The 24,896-nt window shown below is 43.1% G+C and overlaps 1 protein-coding gene across 1 annotated transcript in view; it reads left to right on the forward strand.

Moving 5' to 3' along the window:
• RCOR1 (REST corepressor 1) overlaps positions 1-9,516 on the forward strand; it is an 83,435-nt gene extending 73,919 nt beyond the window's left edge. Inside the window, exons 8-12 of the mRNA XM_030452264.1 lie at positions 384-578; positions 1,553-1,630; positions 2,330-2,387; positions 2,915-3,144; positions 5,154-9,516. Coding sequence (XP_030308124.1) covers positions 384-578; positions 1,553-1,630; positions 2,330-2,387; positions 2,915-3,144; positions 5,154-5,195 — 603 coding nt within the window. The 3' untranslated portion in view covers positions 5,196-9,516. The remainder of the gene's footprint in view (positions 1-383; positions 579-1,552; positions 1,631-2,329; positions 2,388-2,914; positions 3,145-5,153) is intronic.
• The last annotated feature ends 15,380 nt before the right edge of the window (positions 9,517-24,896 follow it).

The raw sequence follows: 24,896 nt of genomic DNA on the forward strand, positions 1-24,896 counted from the left end.
CCAAGCCTCTGTAAACTCTTCTAGTTGTGCTCTCCCCCTGACTACAAACTCCACTTTTTCTTCTCTGCCATTCAGTTAAATTGGTGTGTTCAGACCTGGTGATGAAAGCAGGATGAGAGGTTTCAGAGTGCTTGTAAAGAACTAGAATATTTAACTGGTATCTGTCTCCCAGAATGAGAATGGGCAGAGTAGACAACCAGTATCTCTGGGAACAGTGTTTCTATGACATGCCACTCAGCTTGCAAAGAGGAAGACATCTTTTGCTCTACCTTTTTAATGCTCCAACCTTTGATGGTAGCTCTAAGTCACAGAATCACAGAATGGTTTGAGTTGGAAGGGACCTTGTAAAGATCATTTAGTTTTGTAAAACTGCTGTTTGCCAGGTGCCACCTGCTGAAGCTGTTCCTCAGGTGAAGAAGGAGAAGCACAGTATGCAGGCCAAGAACAGAGCCAAGAGGAAACCTCCCAAAGGAATGTTCCTTTCCCAAGAAGATGTGGAAGCTGTTTCTGCCAACGCGACAGCTGCTACCACTGTACTCAGACAACTGGACATGGAATTAGTCTCAATCAAAAGACAGGTATGTGTGGGATAGTTCAACTGTTATTTTGGTGGTAGTGCTTGTCACAGCCTGCAGAGTTCACAGGAATATGTAGTGTGACAGTGATGATGCACATTGTTATGTGGCTTAATTGACAATCTGTTAGGCTTGGGCTATGAATTACTGCAGTTCTGTGTTTCATGTTTCTGTGTTTCATTTTGGTCAAGTCTACTTTATAGGTAACATGGTGCAAGGAAATGTCCATAGCACTGACTTGAGGGCACATTTCTTAGTGCTTAGTTTCTTGCAGTTGAGAGTTCCTTATGTTTTAACTACAAACTTCCATCAGAAGGTATTGGTTTCAAAATATCTGATTTCCATCTGCAGCAGTCAATTTCCTTTGGCTTTTCCTACAGTACTCTTGGAACAGGCAGATTATGTTTGTTTTATTCTTTCTTAGACACGCATCATACAAACTTTCTCTATGTACCATTTGCTTCCCTTATGGACCTGCCTTGTAAACAAATGTTTTTAGAGTATCTGTTAGTAAGGACAGGTTTACTACATGACTGTTTCCTAGATCTGAACATTTTTACTGTTTTTAAAGCAGAGATCTGGCTCTTTATTAAACTTACTAGAATTGGTATTATGGCCTGAAGCCTTTTTCTTGGCACTCTAGGAGAAGTGGAGCTCTCCAGCAGTCTTTGATGCATTGCTTGCTGTGATCAGGGCCTTTCTTCTTGTACTGGGCTTTATACAGACCTGGAAGTTGGGGCAGTGCTTGCTCCAAATAACTGGCAGAGAGGATAGAAGAAATTAAATGAGATCTCCTGGTGTGCCAGCTGCTTGTGCATTCCTTTATTCCAATATAACGAACTTACTGTTTAGAAAAGCGAAGCTGTGAGGAAAAACTGGAATGCTGAGCTTGTGGAGTATCTGGGGCTGCTGGAAGGCTTGTCCAAAGGTTACTTTTTTTTTTTAAAATCCTTACAGAGGTGAAATTTTCTTTTCAGATTCAGAATATCAAACAGACAAACAGTGCGCTCAAAGAAAAACTTGAAGGTGGTATAGAACCATACAGACTTCCAGAGGTAGGATAATTTTCTGACCCTTGTTTATTGCAGAGGTAAATGCTAATCTGTGTTTACATGCCAGGGCTATTTGTATTGCTAGTAAACTTGGAGCAATATCCTATTAGTTTTCAGTGTGAATCAAGACTTTTACCATATTTGCTGTTGTTGTGTGATGGAAATGGGTGATGAGAAGTAAAAGCAATGTTTAGCATGTGAAAGCTGTTTCTAACAGAAGTACAGGTCCCAGGCATACCATATTTTGTCAGTGTTTTATCTGTGTGCCTTTGTGAGAGAGGTAGTTACTTTGCTCTAAATACTGATACATGTAGGAGAGGATGTTAATGGCACATCTTTCTCTTGACGTTTGGTGCATTTGCTGTTTTCCTTCCAACTCTGGCACTTATGCTGGAAATTATTTGACCAAGGTTACAGAGGGTGTCTGTGATAAAAACAAGTAGGTGCTTTGGAATAGTGTGGCTCTTGGTTATCTGCTCAGACCATTCCATATCTTTTTGTATTACCCTGACTTAAAGACACGGTGTATGTCACAGTTAGCTGAATGGATGCCAGTCAGTCCTTCATGGTAGTAAAAGGAATGATACAGTTTGACTAGAAGTTAATTCCTTATTGGTTTTCTCTGAGCTCAGATACAAGTGAAAGTTGTTGCTTATATAAGTGAAGTTAACTTTTTCTTTTTTTTTTTTTTTTTACATCCAGGTTGTTCAGAAATTTAATGCACGTTGGACCACAGATGAGCAGCTTCTTGCTGTGCAAGGTATGGCACTCCAAGCCTGCTTGTACTTCAGGTAGTGATAGTCAAAACTCTGCTGCATTTCAGAGCTGTTTCCCTTCAGTGGCTAATGAAGGACTTGACATTGCTGTGTACTGATGCCCAAAGAATAGAACTGAACAAATAAATTATATTCTCCCTTCCCCTCCTTGTGCAGTATAAACTTTGCCTGATGAATATTTGCAAGTAATCTTTGCTTGTCCAAGCCTTGGAGAAAAGTGAAAGTCTACTGGAGTCATGGAGTCACTGCTATGCTCTTTGCCTGTGAAACTTCTGAAGTAGTACAGGCAGATTTACATGGGTCCTCTAGATTTGGCTGTGCCCATCTTTACTACACATCCACTTACTTTTCTTCAGGGCTAGACTTAAATGTCTTTTTTTTACCCTGGATTAATCTGAGTCTTGAAATCTTCACAGAAGTTCAGCTTTGTATCCTTGTGCCGTGACTAGAGCCTGATTTGTGGTCTGTGGAAATAACACATTGCTTTTGTTTTATTTCTTGTTGCTTTTAGCGATCAGGAAATATGGCCGAGACTTTCAGGCAATCTCTGATGTGATTGGAAACAAATCCGTGGTGCAAGTGAAAAACTTTTTTGTAAATTATCGACGTCGTTTCAACATAGATGAAGTTCTACAGGAGTGGGAGGCAGAGCATGGCAAAGAGGAGACAAATGGAACCAATAGCCAGAAGCCTGTAAAATCCCCTGATAATTCCACTAAAATGTCTGAAGAGGAAGATGAGGTAAATCCAGTTTAAAACTTACATAAAATTCCCTTTCTGAGCTCAGTTCAGATAGATGCGTGTGTGTGTGTGTATACACACACACACTGAGCAAAAGCTATTTTTGACAATCTTCAGTCTAAGCATATTTCACTTCCTTTGGATATAGAGATTCCAGTACTGATTCTGGGAATTGGGAATTCCAGATATACATGAAACTGGAAAGAACAGTTAATTTGCAGTCCTCTGACAGCATCTATATCTCATCAGCACATGGACATTTTAATGCCTTCTGCTGCCAAGACCCCATACATCTTTATGTCACTTGGACATTTTCCCTGCCCTCAGGTCTCCAGGCTGTTGTAGGTTTGGCTTTGTGTGACTCTGCAGTCTTCTGAGGCAAAGATGGCTCTTTCATTTTTGACCATGGTGTGGTTTCACTTGGGGGAAGGGAAGAAAGCTATTAAGGCAACTGTGTGAAACTGCTCTGGATTTACCTAGAGGCAAAGTTTACAGCAGTTTCTGTGAAGAAAGAAATTCTAGGAACATGTTGTCCTTGTTGGAGCTTCATGGAATGAATGCTTCTCTGCAGACAGTGTGTGTTTTAAAGTTAACTAAGAGACTGTATAGTGTTTAAATATGAAAGTTATTTACAAAAATGCAGTATTAACAAAGTCTTGCAAAAGAAAGCCCCACTAGAGGTTTGCATGGTAAAAATGTCTGATCTAGAGCTCCCTTTGGCCTAATTTTATAAGACAACTTGGCACAAAAGCCATATCTTCTAAGTGCAAGCACAGTAAACAACATAAGGTAAATTTGGTCTCTCATGGACTAAGGAGTTCTCAGTGTATGTATATTTTTGTTGCCGTGATTACAACTGGCTCACTTGTACATTACCATACTGACAGGCAAGAGCAGAACTGCATTGCTTCACACATCCTCATAGTGGTGGAAAGGGGACCAAAACAGTAGGCTGTTAGGAACAGTTGCAAAGCCTGGAGAACAGGCAGCTATTGAAGGAGTCAGATGGTTGACTGTGCCCTGCAGTACAGTAAGGGACGAGGACAGATCCTTCCTGCACCAGGCTGACACAGGCAGGAGCCAGGTAGGGTGGCAGTGAGCTTGTATGCCTTATGCTCTGGTAGCTAGGGACTTGTGGTGCTTGGTGAAACCCATTCTGGACAGAAGGATCTGATGTGTCAGGGCTGGGAGGTGGAAGGTGCTGGCAGCATGGGGGGGTTTTAACTACCAAACTTGGAGCTTTTTATAAAAATGCACAAGGAAGAGACACAAGGATGTTGGATATCTAATGGCCATCATGCTCTCTGAGCACATCAGACATTGCCTCTCAGGCTGGCTATAAATGTGGTTCTTCTGGTTTCAGAGGTAAGATAAGCACGGTGCTCTCTGGATGTCTGTCATGGCAGTTCTGGGGCAAAGTCAAATATCATTGGACTTATCACATAAGTGATCTATATGGGCTTGGAAGTGAGCTACTTGTTCCTCTTGAGCTGTGCAGTACTGTGCAGCTGGTGTCTGCTGAGCACTTGCACAGGTAAGTGGTCAAGTCAGGTGGACTTAGCAGTAGCCAGAAGAAGACTTTGCTTGCCTGACACTGAAGTCCTTCAGTTGGTTTCTCTATTGACCTGCCTTGTCTGCCTGGCTGCCAGCCTTTCAAAAGCTGTGTCAGCTCTCTGAGTCCTCTGGGATTTCCCCTTCAGTGTGTTTTCATAGCAAGTGGCCACAGTTCCTCTGTTTTGTGGTGTATTTTTTTTTGGTTGAGGGGAGATGATGCTGCTGGTTATAAAGCAGCCTCAGCTCTGGTCTTAATTCTTGTATGTTTACATCTCAACAAATCCTGGTGTGGCTCAGAGTAGGTGAAGCTGCTTCCATGTGCCAGAGTTATCCATCTTGTTGCTTTCAGTACTATGGATCTGGGTTGAAATTTGGAGATGTAAGAAAGCCTATGTGTATTCATTTTTAAACTAAACAGTTTTCTCCTTTTTCTCTCATCTCCTCTTTCCCTCCAGGCTACTTCTGTTCTTGATGTCAGATATGCATCTGCTTCGTGAGAAGGTGCTGTAGCCTAGAACAATTTGTGTTGACTACTGTGTTATCCAGGATATCAGGTATTAGCAAACCTCAGACAGCCATCTGCATCATATCTGTGGACAAGCAGCTATTACCAAAAAAAGGCAAACGCTTCCAGTCCTGTGCTACTACATCTGCCTTAATCTCCCCTCATTCCTCCATACTGCCTCCACTTTCTCTCAAAAGCATCCAGGTAGCTCAGCTCTCCATTTCATCAACGTCCTGCTTAAGCACAGGATTTCTAGAACCAGTAACACCCGTCTGTAAATTTTGACCAGCCTGCAAAACAAGGAGCTCCTTAGCAGCCCCACAGTAACTCTACACATTAGGAGTTCTTAAAATACTTGGTCCATAGGGTATAAGTATGTATTGCTGCATGGCCTTGTGGTCTCTGCTTCCTGTGTATTCCTACGATGACACTATTATTAGTGAGCTTTCTATAAAGGAGAGGCCTGTGCACATGCCAGTGGTGTCAGGTTTGTTCTGAAATGACAGGGCATGTTAACAAGCAATCTTGAATAGTGCAAAGTGATAGGTAATGTTATTTCTAAGGTTTGGTCGGTTCAAGGTTGTAAACATAACTCATTACACTTCTGGTTTGTGCAATTCTTTCCACTGTATTTGTGTGTTCTTGCTTCATAGAAAGCTCCCTAATTGAGCATTTTATTCGTGTATATTTTAATGGCTTTTATTTAGTGCAAAAGGGAATAAGTAACCTGAAACTGTTTGATATGCTATTTAACCCCTGGCATTCAACATTTGCATTGTAACTTGTTAAATGAGCGCTACACAACTTTCTTTTTCCTGATCCTCTGTGGGATTAAGTCAAAACAACTTTCTCTGGTGCCTCTCCTTTTGGAATATGTGCCTTTTTACATTTGGCTACCATAGGTCACTTTCTGTCCCTGTGTCTCATTCCTCTTCGGAGCGCTGTTTGCCAAAGACATCAAACTACTTCTCCCACTGAAAGTCTGGATGAGGGTTGGAGCACAAAATTCAACCTTTAAATAGTTTTTGGTCTCTTGGAAGTTTAATGGAGAAGTGTCGGGTTAATCTCATTGGCCATTTTAACCCTTCTGAAGCACACATCGCTTCCATGTTCTGAACCAAAATATGCAATTTAAAATCTAAGAGGTGCTTTTCCAGATACTTGGTGCATGCAGCTTTCAAATCCCCAGTCCTCTGCTCTAGTGGCCTGTGCAGTGGCCTGTCTAGCTGGTTTGAACTGAAGCTGTTCTTGAAAGTTCTGTATGAGGACTTTGCACCTTGTACAGGGCAGGGGAGTTGCTGACTGCCAAGCAGGCAGTGTTAGAGAAGCTGGAAGCAGCAGTATTCTTGTCCAGTGGAAAGCTGCAAAGTAACACTAGTCACAAAGCATTTAAAAATGGTTAATTTAATGATGTTGAAACAAACCACCAGGTGTCTTTGCAGGTGGAAGAAAGAACCTTCTTTGCCTCTTTTTCTTTACAGAACATTCAGGCCAAGACAGCACACAGCAATGCACAGCACCAGCTTCTCTTAACAGAACCTAGAATGAGCTAGTCCATGTTCTGGCCTGCAGCTGAAGTGCTGCAGCTCAGAGTCTGACCCTGAACTTGGTGCTGATGTTTGAGCTGTTAGGCTGTGCTGTGTTGTGTGCTGTGATAGCTCTATTCTCTGTACCTAACTGCAGCAGGGCAACAGAGCCAGCATCTCCTTCAGCATGGACACAACCCAAGGAAAGGCAGCCTCATGTACCACTGAGGTGGTCTCCTCCTTGGGCGTTGTGTAAGGAAAGTAATGCAACATCAGAAACTGAGCAACAGCCCACAGACAAAGGAACAGATAGCCATTTCTTAGGGCAAGCTGGAGTGTCGAGAACAAAAAGGGGCCTGGTTCAGCCACTTTGTAGCTGTTTCTGAGCAGTTCCATTCTGGCAGCTCTAGAGAGATCCTTTGAGGTGATGGGAGAATGGCAGGAAGCTATTCCCTCTCCTCTCTCTCGGAAACCTGTAATCCAAAGCTTCTGGCAGCATCTCTGCTGTTGATGTGGACTGGCAGCTCTGATGGTGGCCCTTCAGTCCTGTTGGGAGTCTCTTGTGGTGGAGGACACTAGTTGTTAGCCAGTGTGAATTGGGATTAAAGATGGGCAAATAGCACTGTGAATTCAGCTGACAGTTCTGGTGTAAAGCAATGCTGCTCAGTAGAAATACTCTAGTATTACACTTCCTGCTGGTACCAATGCATGGACCTTGCCAGCATGAGAGGGTTGTGTGAGCTTGCATCCCAGCTGGTAAAACTCACCAGGAGAGGCTTCTGCTGGTGAGTTACCTGTGAAGACTTTTCATTGTTTTTTGCCCTCAACTCTGTCCATCTTATGATCAGAAAAGTTGTGTTTTGGCTTCATCCCCAAGGGATAGGGGGAAACATGTATAAGTCATGATACTAGGAAGAAAAAAGTTGTTTAATTATTTTTCAGTTGACTGCTATCTTATTGTAGTTGATACATACAATATAATAGCACTGTATTTTCAACGTTTAGTTTTTTACGTTCTCTTTAACAATCTTTTAAAAGGTGATAACATCATTTTAGCTTTTGAAAGTTTGAATGGTTTGGTCTTGTCCAGGTGAAGACCCTCTTTCTTTATTAAATGGGTCAAGCATTAGATACATCAACTGGTTGCATTCTGATTAGAAGGGTCCACAAAGATAACTGCATTGGATAGAATATTCACTTAAATTTTGTTTCTTAAACTATCAATGTGAATGTCATAATTATATATATTTTGTGGAAAACGGGAAAAATATTTCTCCTAAGTATAAGTTATTGTGCGAAATATGGTATCGTTAAAGAAAATGATAGTTTAAGTTTTAGTTTTAGAAATCTTAAAGATATAAAAGTGTATTGCATACGCATAAACAATTTCATTTGTTCTATTTAATTTTATGTAGTTGTGTAAAGTGCTAGGTAACTTCTTTTTCACTTATCCATTAAAACAACCTTGTTACTTGAATATTCGTGTTTAACTGGTTTGAAACAGTGATCAATTTTTGTAACATAATCTTATAACCAAGGGAAAAAAATACATGCCTCAGTTGTGCTTAACAATATCGCAACAACGTACAATCAGATGCTTAAGACCATAGTAGCCATAACTGGTAGTACAACCACAATGGTTGTGTCTTGATATATTTAATACCAATGGGGATAATGAATTCTTAATCTATTTTTACAAGTTTGCAACCAGGAAGACCCCATAAATATCCACTAGAACACTTTTTTAAAAGTTAATGTAAGAGTGCAACTCTTGCTCTTAAAGCAATGTCCTGACGAACATTTTTCTTTCCTGTACAAATACATCTGAAACATTATGTATTAAAATATGCTCATTGTCACTTTAAATTTCAGTTTTTATTCTCTAAATCGCTAATATGCTGTTGGTATTCTTGCACACCAAATATGAGCCAAACAGTGCATTACACTAACTCGATCACTGGACTTGTGAACATAAATCTCCAAGTCAATGAAGCGCAAAAATATCGTAGGAGATTTTTCTGATAATGCGTCTTTTTCAAATCTCTATTAAATTATGCATAACCCATTCAGCAATGAGTGGCCTGATACTTATTCTTTAAAAAAAAAAAAAAGAAAAAAAAATTAGCTCCAGCTTGTCTTCAGCAAGGCAAAATCTAGTGATCTTGTGCAATGCCCCTAAAGCAAATACTTCTCTGTCACTCCCTGGATTAATGCAGCTTTTCCTGTTGATAGTAAAGCACAATTGCAGTGAAAGTTACAGTTCAGAAGATGGAAGGTCAGTATAGTCTATGCATGTTGTATAATAATGAGTGTTTACATTCATATTCTCCTAAAATAAAATTTATACTGGAGTGTATAGTATTCCATTATGTAGATTTTATCAATTTTGTTAACTGCTTATAGATTGCTTAAAAGAAGTTTTTTCAAGATTTTAAAAGATGTATAAGGTTAAGTTTGCAAATATAATGGAAATGCTGTATAGCTTTTGAAGTGATAAAATACTTGTTGGGATTTTAAAGAAAGTATGTTGTAATAATGCTGTTGTAAGTAATATTTTAAATGTCTTTTTTGCCTGTTTTCTATTATTCAGCACACTTACTGTGATGAATGTTCATAGCATTACAAAATTGCTTAGCCACTGAAAAGTAACATTTGGTTTTGAATTATTTTACTGTATGAGGAATTATAGTGGGGTAAATTCCTTTGTGAAATTCTACATAATTCGTTTTTCTATGATTTCCAATGTTTGCTGACATCAAATAAAATTTTTTCAAGCCATTGATGTAATAAACTATGTAGTAAAATGTTATTGATGTAGCATGTGCTTCTGATATGTAATCAATCCCCTACCTTTCAGATTTGGGTCAGGAGAACCAACTGGGGCGCTCGTGGCTTCTTGTATCGTATCACCTGTGCGTAGGTGTCCCTGGTGCAAAGTTAACTCCTGATGGAGTCAGTGGACACTGTCCCAGTTTTGGGAGGCTGGAGCAGCCTTCAGTGTGGTGCTACCAGCTGGAGCTGCCTGGTGCTGTTCAAGCCAGAAGCTCTGCAGAGACTGATGCTCCTTTCACTGATGGTGTGGTGTGTGCCTGGCCCTGCAGCCCCGTGCTCCACAGGACTGGGCTGGTGGATGGTCCTGAGGGGTCGAGCTGGAGTCTGGATTGTGGGATATGCCTGGAGAATACCTGACAGTGTCCTCACTATTGTAATGAGGACCTGGAGAATAAACTGCTGCCTGCAATGGACTAGCACTTGGCTCTACAACTTAACAAGTTCATCATCGTTGTCCTTTAGTGAAAAAAAGGCTTAAAAATACATGGGAAAAAACAAATCATCTTCTCTTCAAGCCTAGAAATGTGTAGCTATTGCAATCACATATGCTTGAAACAGCAAGAAATTTTGCACTGGGGTTGAATCTTAGGATTTTCAGGAAAATAATTTTCTGTCTTCGTGTGCTGGGTGCAACTTAGCAGTAAATGCAGAAGCATAGACAAGATACTACAGGGCATTTAGTGGGAAACTGCTTTGAGTTGTGGTGTTGCATTCTACAGATAGGGTAGCAGCAGCACATTGTGGATCTGGGTGTTCTCACAGGACAAATGACAAGCCGTTTCCTGCTCTGCTCACGTGTTAAATGCAGCAGAACTAATACAGCAAGATCCTGTGGTGGTTTCCAACGCTGTAGTGTGTGGAATTAGTTGTGCCTTTCTGCATTGTAAAACAAGGGCGATGGGAAGGGAGATGAACTTGGGGCTTTGGAAGCACAGACATCGTTTTTTAAGAGTTGAGGGCTTCATTTCCTTGCTGGAAAGTGTTTCTGTAATTTTCCTGGTGGTGGTGAATACAGTACCAGCACTGTAAGGTACTGATCCACTTTATCAGAGTTGTTTAACTCAAAGATTTTTTGCTATAAACTTCCAATGCAAAGCAGCCCTTCCTGCCTGTGTGACCCCCAGAAGCCCAAACCAAAATAAAGACAAACAAATAAAGATTCTTCCTCTCCTTTCAACTGGGAGCCTAAGCAGGTAAGGAAATGGGAACTTCTGCCCAAAAATATACCTGAAGAATCTCCTGAGGAGTCCGGGAAGCAAAGGTAATGCTACTAATTTTAAAAACATGGGTGCTACATTTCTTTTTTGTAATTTTATGTATTTGTAAATGGGAATACAGTATTGAGTTGAATCTAAAAGTAATTACAATGCTGTATTTAGTATTCCTGATAGCCTGTTTGCTACGTGAACAAACTGGTATCTGATAACTTCAAGCACTGAAGTCTTAAGGTTATCAGCATTCTGGCAACTACTGAGCTTTAGACTCTAAGGTCTGACCTTAATTAGCTTTGGACCTTAAGTAAGGAGGGGAATATGGGTATATGGGGAAACCTTAGCTTCCGAAGTACATGCAGGTGTTCTCCAGGTTTTTCCCATCTCTACAAGCTGTGGAATAAAAACACGGCAGCACTGAGGACTTTCTCCCTTAGGACAGGAGCTGTCTTGCAGGATGCAATATGAGCTGGAGTTCAGTCTGATAGGGAAGGAGTTCCATGGTGGTGCAGTTTGTGTGCTGAGATCTTAATCTAATCCCCAAGTATTAGCTTTATGAAATAAAACCCTGTAAGTGTGAATTTTATTTCATAAACCAACTTCAGTCTGAAAGATACAGCCTGATGTTTGGGAGAACTGGGTATCAAACTTATGATCTCATTCCCCTCTGGTTTATTCCACCCAAATTGTCTTTGAACTAATGACAACAAATGTTCTCATTATGGTCCTGCATATAGTAAATGATATACAACATGAGCATGGGTGTATGTAAAAATAAACAAAAACACACCCTAGCATCAAAAGAAACACCTTAAAACTTAGCAAGAGGGCCTGCTGACTGCTTTTGCTGCAGAAAGGGCTAGGGGGGAGAATTGCTGTAAAATACTGAAGGAACTAGTTTGTGAAGTCATCAAGAAGGGAAATCCTGAGCAGCACACAGGATTTTATTAAAAGTGGAGAAATCAGATGAGAGTTTCTCCTGATGAAAGAGGCAAATTTTGCATGGAAGAAGGCTGCAGGCCTAGCCCCCAAAGGCCAAGGACTTCTAAGAGGGGGGGAAAACACCTTGATCAAGCAAGGAATTTACACTGGGGAGACCAGGAAATGGGAGTGAGAGGAGAACTGACATGACTTCAGTTTGTCTCCAGTTGGATGGTGGTGAAAGGAGAGGTGGAGATATTTGTTCTCATTCTGGATGGACACTTAGTTTTCATGAAGGTAGTTTGGAACCAGGAGGTGGTATGTGGGATGATGGAAATACGAAGTGTTTGTGAACTGGGAGGAACTTTCCCCTATCTGCCTGCTTTGAAGGAGCAGATATAATTTGTCTGACACATGAAACTGTATGGCTTAGCAAGATCTGAATAAGCTTTTAAAATGGAAGATGATCCTATATATGTCACTGACAAAACTGAACTGATTTCAAAAAGGAAAAGGTGACTAGGAGGTCTAGACAGCTGCAGATTTCTTGATACTGCCTTGTGTGTTCAAGGTTTAGAGTAAGTCCTGATGGAAAGGAGAATTAAGTGAATTAATAAAACAGAAGAATGGGCCTAAAGGGTTTGCCAGAGAAAGACTTGTGCCTGCCTATGCAGTCACAGGGAGCAGGATTCATCAGTGGATGCAGTTATCGCTGCCTGAGCTTGCTGTCCAGAATCCCTTAGAGAGAAATACGCTCTGTTGTAATTAATTTAATCCTAAATTAGATGTTGAAAACGGATCTAATGTATCACATCCTGAAAGTGCTTATTTCTCTCACTGTAGATAATAACGCTGAAGGCTCTGCCTCAGATGTGGAAGCTGTGCAATAACCACACGGGTGCTGTGGCTGCCCGGGTTTATCTCCAGGAGTGGGCAAGGACACGGAATCCTCAGTGCAGCACTGGGTATTGTGCTTCCAGCTGGATGAGGACACATACCAATCATCATAAAATTCCTTACACAGGTCCTCTGGGGTATTGTGTGCAATCTTGGCTCATCCTCTAGAAGCCAGGTCAGCTCGAGCACTCAGCTGGGGTTGCTTGGGTGGGTGTAAGGCAGATCTGGGGGCTGTGCATGTTCTCTGTGGAAGGCACTCTGGGGGTCACTGGCTGCAGGCAGTATTGATGGGAGAGAAACAAGGCTGGATTTTAGTCTATAACTTCAGAGAGGTGATTCTTCCAGGTTTAGGGGCAAATCTCTCCATTAATGCCAGGCTCTGCAAGGATGTGAAGGAGGTGCCATAGTTACTGAGCTGGACTCTGAGCAACAGAAGATATGTTCCTGTTCTGTGTTTCTCAGTACAGAAGGGTGCTGGGCAAGCTCTGCCACTTGAGTGCAGCCTTTCTGCCAGCTGGGTCTCCAGGAGAGCAGTGCTGTTGAGTCACAGGGATTTGTACTGTTGGCAGGGCCATGACTTCTGGTGGAAGCATTCTGCATTCCTACCTTGGATTGTATCTGGAGCTTTCCCCTGTTCCAGGCAGCTGGCTGGTGCATTTCAGAGGTGGCCAAGCAGCTCTCCAGTATGAAAGATAAGGAGAGATGCTGTGAGTGAGTAAGAGTGTGCTGGCTGTGGATTTCAAGTCCAGGCTTGCAGCAGGATGAAGCTCCCGACAGACAGCTGGGGATGGGAGGGCTCCTAGGAGCTGTCAGATCCATAGCTGGGCTCTGCATGCTGCTTGTGGGGTGGGGTAAATGCCTTTGGTATAGATGAAAACTTCAGAGAGATGTCCCTAGCTAATTGCAAGTTGTGTTGTAGCACTCTGATCTGGATTGTGTTTGTGGTGTTCTGGGTATTGAATCTGATTTGAAGAATCCTTGGCTCCCTGCAGTCACCTTGCCTGCCTTGGACTGCATCCTGCAGCACCCGGGCCTCTTGCCACTGGGATGCAGTGACTGCTGCTGCTCCCAGTGCCAGACCCAGGACCTCTCCGCTGGCACAGGGAGGCTTGGAAAGGACATTCATGGGAGCACCACCATGCTCCAAATTGGTGTTTCCAGATATTCCTGCTGGGCTGGCTTGGGGATTTTCTGTTGGCTCCTGTGTTTTTTTAATTTCCTTATGTAAGATGAAGTGGATACCTTATAAGAAAGACTGGCTTGGAGGGTTCTGTTTCTTTTCCTCTCAGTAGCTATGGGATATTGAGTTTTCCTAGATTGCAGTGTTGGTATCTCCTGTAGCCTTGTCCATCTCCATCATCAACAACTGAATTGCTTGTCCTGCTTTCCTGAAGGAAGAGTGCCTTGTGCTCTTTCTGCATGAGGAAGGATTAAATATGCTTCCTGTCATTAGATACTGTTGAAAATCTGGAATGAACTTGGAATCTTCAGGAATTTCTAAACAATTATGTCCTCCTGAAGGCCCTAGATTTAGCTGCTTGTTGATATATAAGATTCTGATAACAGAACTAGCTCCTCTGTAGCTTGGTACCTTTTCAGTACTCGGGGAAAAAAGTACTTTTTTTTGGGGGGGGGAACCTCACTGGACCCAATTTCCATTCTTTTAGGCCCCATGTCCCAGCACTCTGGAAGAGACTGCTCTCTTAAAGAGACTCATCAGTCACTAAAGCAAAAAATCTTATTCTTATGTATTTCCCATCATTACTGGCCTTCCCAATGCAGCTTTAGGGACATTTTTATTGATGCCAAAAGTAGCTTTGCACCTCTGGTCAGTATTTTCTGCTGTTAATGTTCTCCCTTAAAAAAAATAATTCAAAACAACTATTAAAAAACAAACCCAAACCAGTTAATTGGATGTTCTATTTAAGCTAATTCCCTTTTCCCTCATGCCTGTTTCTCTTTTCCTTGAACAATCAAGTCTCACTGGTACAAATATTCTGAGAAGATAACTTTAAAGCTTCATCAAATTCTCCCTTAAAAAAAGTATTTGTATAAAGATTCCAGTCTGTGCAATTAATCATGGGAGGCCATGGGTTCAGCACCACGCTGTACTTGAGAAGCAAACAATAGCCCATGTCTGTGCTCCATCACAAGCAGCCTCTTGCTTTGACTTTCAATGAGTGGCCCAGAACCACAGTGGGATTTAGCAGCAGAAAAATAATTTAGGAGAATTGTGCTGTGCACACAAGGAAGATAAACTAGTCAAGCAATTTGTTAGGAACAATGCCTTTAGCTCTAGGCATGGATGGATAACTCCTCTTTCTCCTGGCCTTAGTTTTGTGCATTGTTAGCAGTGGGTACTGGCGTCTCCAGACTTGCAGTTCAGAATCCAGTGTCAAGAAAAAAGATCCACAATGCATAATTACGAACTGACTTGCATCTTCACTGCCCTCAAATCTACCCTGAATAGGGCCTCCCTAATGTGAAAAATGCTCGGTCTTATTCTACCAGTTTGTTTCTCAAGGTGCAGTGAAAATACCTTACAATAAGAGGAGAAAACTTAATTCTCATAAATATACACACACACACATGTATATATCAAAATCACTCATGGCTCCCTAACCTCTACTGGATTTCCCAAGATATTTTTATATTAATGCTTTAAACTGCATTTCCTCAGCAAGAGCATGCCCCTGCTATAGGGATTAAATAAATAGCAGGGAGCCTCATCCAAGCCTTGTCAGGTGCTTTTCCATAGTGTGCATTAAGAGTTGGACCAGGTGGAGAGTAAATAACTTTACAGCATTAGAACAAATGCAGTTTTAAATGATTACCTGTCAGCTTCTCATTAGTGTCTGGGGCTAAGCAGAAGGCTGAGAAGGAAAGATGTGCCTTGCAAACGAAGTGTCAGCACACCATGAGAAGCACCAAGGTTTCAGCAATGACTTGAGAGAGCACCTAGCACCTCCAAATTTCTTCCTTGTTGGTTGGTGAACCTGTTTTGAGGTCTTGGAAGAGGAAATTGTATATATTTAGGGAAGTGATTGTGCTCTGTGCTCTGCACTGGTGAGGCTGCACCTTGAATACTGTGTTTAGTTCTGGGCCCACCACTACAAGAAGGACATGGAGGTGCTGGAGCAGGTCCAGAGGAGAGCTACCAAGCTGGTGGAGAGCCTAGAGAACAAGTTATTGAGGAGTGGCTGAGGGAACTGGGCATGTTTAGTATGGAGAAAAGGAGGCTGAGGGGAGAAATCACTGCACTCTCTGACAGCTACCTAGAGGAGGTTGTAGGCAGGTGGGTGTTGGCCTTTTCTCCGAAGGAATAATGACAGGACCAGAGGAAATGGTGTGAAGTTGCAGCAGGGGAAGTTTAGATTAGATATTAGGAAGAATTTCTTTATCAAGAGAATAGTCAAGCACTGGAACAGGCTGCCCAGGGAAGTGGTTGAGTCACCATCCCTGGAGGTATTTCAGAAATGTGTAGATGTGGCACTTCAGGGCATGCCCTAGTGGCTGAGATTGTAGGCTGCTGGTTTTTTTGTTTGTTTGTTTGTTTTTTTGTTGTTGTTGGTTTTTTTTTCTTTTGTGGGTGTTATTTGGTGGACAGTGTGTGATGTTTGTGTTTATTCAGAGTTGGTTTTTTGGTAGGTTTTTTGAGTGGGCGGTGGGACTCAGTGATCTCAGGAGGTCCTTTCCAACCACAACTCTTCTGTGATATTATTACATTCTGGAAACTGCTTTTTACTTTTCCCACTGGAGATGGTCATTTCCTTGACCAAACTGGTTTATCTCATGGATTTCACTAATTGTATGTGTTAGCAAGAGGGCAGTGCATTCAAACCTAGATGCTGTCTGTCCAGTTTTCTGTCCTGCAATATATTGTGCTTGTTCTGCTGTGAAAAGAAAAATTAATCTGTAAAATGATGCTAAGAGGGCTTATACAATTTTTGTTGCTGTTCTTGCATTTGAAGGTTGCCAAGAGGTGGTGGAACCATCTCTGTTTTTCTTGCAAAGGTGCATTTTTTTTGTTTAGTAGCTCAGTCTTGTTTCTACAGTCTGCTGGGATGGAGAGGTCACAGTGCATTATAAAAGATAGCTGAGTAATTGAGATGGTTTTCAATGTTTTTACATTCTACTAAAAAGTCTAATGTTTATTTAATACCCTGTAAATGCTCAGGAGAATGCATCTTTGTTTAAAATTTCAGAACCTACTAAAGGCTTCACACAACTGATGGTCATTTGTAGGGGGGGTGTCTCATAGCACTGCTGAAAGTCATTGAAGTGCTCATGGAGGAGAAGCAAACTATAATTTCTGCTAATTTCTGCTGAAATTAAGTCAATGCTCAGGTTGCCTGTGTGGTCAAGGTAGAGAGGAGTAATGTCAGTGTGAAAGTGATGATATCTGCAGATGGGAAATGTTAGGATGTGTCCTTGCTATGAAGTAAGTCCTAGAATAATGCCTAGTTAGGGCTTGGGTTGCCACACTGTGGGTGTTTGGGAGGTAAAACCCTTGGTTAATGTTGCACAGGTGGAGAGGAGTAATTATGTTCCTGAGAAAGAAGTCAATCCTTAATCCTAGTGATACATGGCTACCAAAGGCCCCTGCAGTTCTAATTTTAAGCAGTGCACTCAAATAAGGAGTTATACAAGAGATTTGTGGTAGATGTTGTGTAGCAGCAAAGGGTTATGTTTGACTTGTATAAAACAAACCCTATGAAAAGTTGATGCTGGTGGGAAGGGACTGACTTGAGCTGTGTGTGGCTGTGAGCGTGGCCCTGTTGGAGGAACACTGGAGAGGCAGAGATTGTGTGTTTGAGAAGCAGACTGGTGGGATGGGGCCTCACATCATTGCAAGAAGCTTCAGCAAGAAGCTGAGAGCTGTGTCAGACTGGGTTTGCTTCCTGAAAGGCCAGAGAAGGGTTTTGCCCTTGATATTGGCTTACTTCTTGGCAATAATGGTATTTATAGTAGTTTTTCCTGGAAACTCTTAACCAAGGATAATCAAAACACAGAGAAAAGATAGAAAGCACAAGAGTTATGTCCTGATATTAAACACTGTTCCAGCTACAGACTGGTGTGGGCATCTAGAAATCAACAAATGGCACCTTGAATATAACTGGGAGTAGTGGAATCACCACCACAGTCTGTTGGGGAGATGGGGCTTGGGACCTCTGCCATGGTCCCATCTCCAAGACCATTCCTGAGCAATGAGTGAGCAGTTTAATGTGCTTTCCATGCTGGATCTGACAGGGCATCACAAAATTCATTTTTCATAATGGATTTATAGCCATTTCTCTTCCTAGAACAGCTGGAGCATCAGACAACACTGTCCAATTTATTCCGCATGTGACTATTTTGATGGTAAATGAGTTGTTTTGTAGGTACACCCCAAGGGCCACTTCCCTTGGTGGCTCTCGCTCAGCTTGGCTTATTTTTCATATACTAATTATTCCTATGAGATTCAGTTTGTGATTTCTGTTCAGCTGTCTGTCTCAGCTGTGAAGACACAGTAACGTGTCATTTGAGTAAATTAGGATGTGAAAACTGCATGTCCAGAAATGTTTAACACTTGCAGAAGCCCTTGGAAGCCATGTGTGTGTGTGACTGGAAACTGGGCAGTGCATGCCTGCTGCTGTCCTAAATGTTGCCTACAGCAGAAGCTTGGGAAGGAACCACAGACCCTACAGGAGGAAGGGGCATGGATGTGTCCTTGCATTTCTCCTTGGCTCTCTCCTACCTGTTTTGTAAGGAAAAAACCCCAGCCATCCCAAGATACTGAAATATCTACTGCTAAAAAATCCCCCCCTTGTCCCATGGTGAAGCTGAGGCTGCAGGAAAGCAATGGCAGGAATGGTGTAGGGCAGGAGGGAAGTGGTACAAGGTCTCAGTGGATGGAAAGGAGGCACTGGGTGGAGGCTACATCATGGGCAAGGGAGCAGCTTGAAGCCCTGAGCAAACAGGATTTGTTTCTTCAGGAGAGGGTGGACAGGTGAATGCTTCAGCCCAAGTTGTGTGATGGGGCTAGAAATTGCATCTTGACAAAGCTCTGGAAACAAGACAGCAAAGGGAATTAAACATTAGCAGAGCTGAGTGACAGGTATGCTGTGTTCTTTGTTGCTGTGAAACTTTGAGCTTGGTTGTCTTTCTCCACAAAGTCTTTCTCAACAGAGGAGTGCCTCCACCCTGGACTTTGCCAGACCTGGTAAAGGTCTGAGGAGGAGAGGGAGGGGAAGGTGTTCCCAGTGGCTCTGCAAAGTGATTAATCTTGTCGGATGACACCCCAAGCAATACCTAGTCCAAAAGGTTGGGAATTGCTTGAATAAATTATGAATCACAAATTATTTATTTGGGGGTTTTCTCTGAAGAGAAGTCTGGATGAATATAATTTGAGGGGGAGGCAAAAGCTGTGCTGGAAGGAATGAAGGACCCACGTGTCTAGTGATAAATGATCAAGTGGGATGAATTTGTGGGATGATTTGTGTTGGTTATGAAGCCCAGAAAGGACCACAGCTATGTTTTATGTAGCTTATCCCACCACTCAGTCTTTAATAGCCCTAAAACATCTCAGAACCTGCCTGATGATTTCTGCACCAAGACCCTGTACAGACTCTCAGGCTGGCCATACAATACCTCTGTAGCTTCTAAGGGACTTCTTTAGGTCTTCTGGTGTCTCTGTTCCACACTCATATGTATCCAAGGATGTGTTTTAAACCTGCAGCTGCTTTCTGATTTACCATGGCTTTTTCCATGCATTGGGTGTCAGCTCAACCCCCCACCCCACCAGCTCTGCTGGAGGCGGGAGCATTGCAGAGGCTCCACAAAGCTACTCCACGTTCATCCAAGATAGCAGAACAGTGGTGGGAGCAGATGGCATGTGAAGCATGTGCTCAGTATTTTGTACTGGAGTGAGACCATTCCTCTGAGTCCAGCAGTGCAGTTATTTAGCTCAAGGGCCTCATCCAGCCTCCTGAACCAAGTGGTGCTGTTTTCTTTGGATGGTGATGCCCCAAGAGGACAAGCAATCTATGGAGGCAATTGCAGGAGCTTGCCCTAATTATCCATTTCTCCCCTTTCCTCTCCCACACACTTCAGTAGTTCCCATCAGGTAAGGAATACCAATTTATTCATAATGACTTCTGCTTGATGTGGCTGTTTCCGTGGCCTTTATCATATCTCTGTGCTTCCAGAACATCAGCTCTGTCACACCTGTAATTTATTCTTGAGCTGTAACATAGCTCTTGGAGAGATGCCCAGGTTTGACTTCAAGCAACAATGAATTCACAAGGTCCCTAAGCAAGTTGCCTCAATAGTAAGTTACCTTTGCAGGCTTAATTTGCTCAGCATTTTCCCCCCCTGCCTCCCAGTTTGGTGTAACTCATTGTGTCTCCTTCTGCTAGGTTAAAGATGGTTATCAGACACTTCTTATCTACCTGGTACTTGCAGATGAGAGTCACCTACCTTGTAGTCCTATTTTGGATGAGCTGAGTAGTGTGAGTTTTATATTGTCCTCATGAAGAAACAAACTTTACAGAACTGAAATCATTCCTGTCCCCCTCCTCTCAAAACTCTCGTGTTTGGCACTGGTAGCACGTGGAAGTGAATCTCCCTTGTCCTGCTTTTCCTGGCTTTACTTGTCTGATAGGCACTTTATCAGATCAGTTCCTGTTTTACAGTTGCATAGAAGTTAGGGAGCCTGTTTAATCTGATCCTATTCACAAAGATTCTCATTTACAAAAGGCATTTCCTCTCTTCATGCCTGTCCTTGTGTATCAGCCACAACTTGCATGGGGAATAAATGTTCTCCTCCCCCTCTATTCTGCATTGGTGAGGCTGCACCTGGAGTATTGTGTCCAGTTCTGGGCCCCTCAGTTCAAGAAGGACAGGGAAGTGCTTGAAAGAGTCCAGCGCAGAGCTACTAAGATGATTAAGGGAGTGGAACATCTCCCTTATGAGGAAAGGCTGAGGGAGCTGGGTCTCTTTAGTCTGGAGAAAAGGAGACTGAGGGGTGACCTCATCAATGTTTTCAAATATGTAAGGGGTGAGTGTCAGGGAGATGGAGTTAGGCTCTTCTCAGTAGTGACCAGTGATAGGACAAGGGGTAATGGGTGTAAATTGGAGCACAGGAGGTTCAAGTTGAATATTCGAAAAAATTTTTTTACTGTAAGGGTGACAGAGCCCTGGAACAGGCTGCACAGGGAGGTTGTGGAGTCTCCTTCACTGGAGACATTCAAAACCCGTCTGGACACGTTCCTATGTGATGTACTCTAGGTGGCCCTGCTCTGGCAGGGGGGGTTGGACTAGATGATCTTTTGAGGTCCCTTCCAACCCCTAGGATCCTGTGATTCTGTGAATCTATGTATGTGTGGGGTGGTTTTACCTGCTGGAGGAACGTGGCAAGGTTCCAGAAGAACCAGAGCATCCGTGGCAGAAGATGCTGAGTGTAGAAAGTGATTTAATGTTTGTCTAGCAAGCAGTGCAGTGTGTTGGCTGCCTGAGGAAAAGCAGGCTTGTGGGGCTTGAACTAAGCTCATTCATTTTCTGGTCCCTGAACTAATCTAACTGAAAAGATGAAATACAGAAAGAAAGCAATTCTGCAGCCTCTGCAGCTCTAATTGGCAAAGTCCAGGCAAGAGGCCCCAGGTGTTCAAAGAAGTGTCTGAGGAAAAAGAGAAATGGTTTCCTAAGGAGGTCTGTAGGGCACCGAGATCTTGAGACAAAGCTGTTGCTAGGTCAATAAAAAAAATATGTGGGGAGGCAAGGTTCTCCATGCCCAGGAAAAGGGAGCATGGACCCCTGGCCAGTGGTCCTGTTAGTGAGTGGTGTGTTTGGCCAAGGTTAATTAAACAGAGCCCCTGGTATACTTGTTGGGCAGGAAATGCCAGGCCAAGGCAGCCCAGTGTCATGTCAGGGATGCTTGTTGGTGTGTGGTGACCGCAGTAAATGACTGCACATAAATAAACAGGTGGCTAAATTGCTCATCAATCTTATCCTGACAATGGTGCCTGTTGGATTCTACCTCAAGCCACATGCCATGGGCTGAAGTGGGAAAAGGGCAGTGGGATGCTCAGTTCCCAATGGGAACAGCCAGTGGCTCTGGGTTGAGCCTTCCTAAAGGTAACTTTCTACCCAGCAGTGATGGCATTTAAATCTCATCTCCTCCTGGAGGGATTGCTTTGCACCTAAGCTGAGGAAAGCACCTCCAGCTTCCTAAATAATGGGAAAGCTCTGGGATCTATAGAAGAGACTAAAGGAAGGATAAATGCAACTCCTGATCCTGCTTCCTGCTAATGCAGTGCCAGCAGTGTTTCAGCCAGTCGGTTAGGAGGAATGATTATGTAGATACTCGATTCTGACCAAGTGGGATTTATCAGGGTCAGCCTGCTGCCATCCATCAGCATTGGAGAAAAATTATGTTCTGAGCAGAGAGAGGAATTTGCAAACCCTGGTACAAAATGAGTAATAAGGGTAAATCAATTGGAGATGCATCGTGCTTATTCCAGGGACAGCAGAGCAAGCAGCGCAGTGTTTGGTTCAGTTGGTAGCATTAGATAAAATGCTGCATTTCATATCTAGGCATTTACTGGTATTTCATTTATTTTTAGAAATACTCTTGGTTTTTGTAATCATGCTTCATTTTGGTGTTGCAACAGTAATACTGGGAAGAGAAACAGCAGTAGAGATGCCAGATTTCTTCTTGAGCATCATCCTCCTGTCTCCCCAGGTCTTGCTTGTAGTTAGGGCCCCAAGTCCTGCCTGAGGTACTGCAGCCTGGCTGGGTCCCTCCCTGGCAAGGTCTCAGCATGCAGCCTCCCTTGCCACTGCTGCAGCAGCCCTGTCAGGAGCCTCCTGTGCAGAGGTCTGAGCCGTCCCCTTGGGGATGTGCCCCTCTTACCATGTGAGCCCCAGTCCTTGAGTTACCTTTTTTTTTTTTTCCCCCCCCAGGCCTGTCTCTTCACCTTCATCATGTTGTTTCTCTTTGTGGCATATGAAACAAGCCCAGAAATGCAGAAGCCCTCTTTACAGACACACTGCCCCAAGGGTTGTGCATCCAGCAGGTGCTTGCAGGGATACAGGGGGCTTCCCAAAGCATGACCACCTCACCCAGTGCTGTATTGAAAATGCTTTTAGATTGAAAAGCTGACCCTTTTGTTTTGCTTCTCCCAGTGCTACTGTCAGCCCACGGGCTGATGTCCCTCTCCCACTGCCCCTCAGCTTCAGTTGCCAGCAAGAGAGAGGAGAATTTAACAGCAGGGGGAAGATGCTCTTTCTTTTCTATGTTTGTAGCAGATTATATATTAAAATAATTGTTGCGGGATTTTTTTCCCTCCTCTAACAGAGAACTGTAATTAAATGTCTCTTTCGTTAATGTCCCCTATGGTAATTTGAGACAGCTTATTAAAAGCTCAATGACTGCTGTTGTGGCATAGTGCTGCCTCCCTGCACCCAGCACCCTGGGCAAGGTCAGGGATCTGCTGTGTGAGAATTTGCAGTAACATACAGAAAGATGGGACTTGTGCTTTCTCGACCCCATTCTCAGTAGATAGCTGGGATCTAGGAAGCCCCAAAGGAGGCTCTTTTTCTTCAGAGTTGTTCCTGTAAAACAGGGATGAGAAGAATACTCTATTTCTCTGTGATTGCTTTTAAAGAATCAGGGTAAGCTGCTGGAATTTTCACAGATGTCTCTGCCAGGCTGTGTTTGGGTGTGTTGATGTGGTGGGCCAAAAGAGAAGAAGTTTTGTTCAGTGAAACAGTGTTAGTCTGTAGGAAATTTCCTATACAAAGATCTCCTCAGTAAGGGCAGCAGCACAGAGATGAAGTGTCAACATGAAGCTTGAGCTGTGGAAAGGAAAACGCATTGCAGCTCTGAGGAGAAAATGAAAAGAAATTCAGCATGACTTAAGATGCATACTTTGCTAGGACTTCCACCACCCACTCAGACTTCCTCTCCTTTAAGAAAAAAGAAACTGCAGTCAATTAAAAATCAGACTGTCCCATGTATATGAATTGGCTGAGCTATTTTTTAATGTTTACTTTGTGCTCTTACACTAATTGAAATGTTAGTTATATTGAATGAGCCTTTAAAAATGCCCTGGCCTCACTATATCCCAGCAAATGTCACGAGAAAAGGACATTTAATTATAGCCTGTTTCGGGGGAAAAAAAAAAACTAAATTAATACTAATGTCTGTTTGGAAAATATAATAAAAGTTAGACTACAAGGAAGCATGAGCAATCATCTGCAGCAATAGTGGCCTGCAAAAGCAGGATACTGCTTTTGCAAATTCATGGAAAATTGAAACTTGTTAGCATCTTAAGTGCTTTGCAGGGGAGTTTTAGCAGAAGTTGTAGCTATTTCCCTGCCCTGCTGAAGTGCTCACCCCACACTGTGAGCTCTGGGTGATGCCTGCCCTGAGCTTGGTTACCTGGAGCCTTCCTCCTGACCCTATGGCAGCCAACCTGTCTCTAACCTGTGTTGATGCGGTGGGGAAGCTGGGGGCTTGGTGGACCTGCTGTGAAGGTGGAGCTGGGCTGGGGGCCTGGGGCAGCACCAGTGGGTCCATTGGGGATGCATGGAGGCCTAAACACCAGTAAGAGGTGAGGCTGCAGGGGATGTGTGGCTCTTAGCCACAAATTTGTTCCTTTTGCAAGTGCTGAAGCAGTAAAAGCTACTGAAACAGGCAAGTCAGGATGCCTGTCAGCCTTCAGATGAGTTTATAGAGGAGCTGATATGTAGCCAAAGTGGGAGGACTTTTACTGCCATTAGCAGATGTTGGTGGCTGCCACTCTAAAAATGAGCTCAGCTGTAAATCAGCTTTTCTACCTTGGCAGGATTATTTTTTCTTTCTCTAGTTTTTACTGAGCTCAGAACAGCATCAAATGCTTCGCCATCCCCCTCTCCCTCCTCCATCCTCTCTCATCCCTATGCCAGGGGCTAAAAATTCCCAGTTCCTGAACTTGAATGTCAAGCTTGCAGCAAACTCCAAAGGTTGCAGTGGTGAAACCCTAGCACAGGTTGCCCGGAGAGGTGGTAGATGCCCCATCCCTGGAAACATCAGGGTTTGGGTTGGATGGGGCTCTGAGCAACCTGATCTTGTTGAAGATGTGCCAGCTCACTGCAGGGGGCTTAGAGTAGGTGACCTTTAAAGGCCCCTTCCAACCCAACCCATTATATAATTCTGTGACTCTATGATTCTATAAATTTTTAAAATATATATATATTCCTGCCAGATGAAAAAAGGCATCATCTGCTTGTTTCTGTCTGCAAACTCTTCCTGTTCCCCAAACTGCTCTGCAGCTTGGAGATCCA

Source organism: Calypte anna, chromosome 5A (genome assembly GCF_003957555.1).
Source record: "Calypte anna isolate BGI_N300 chromosome 5A, bCalAnn1_v1.p, whole genome shotgun sequence".
In the NCBI taxonomy this organism is placed as follows: Eukaryota; Metazoa; Chordata; class Aves; order Apodiformes; family Trochilidae; genus Calypte; species Calypte anna.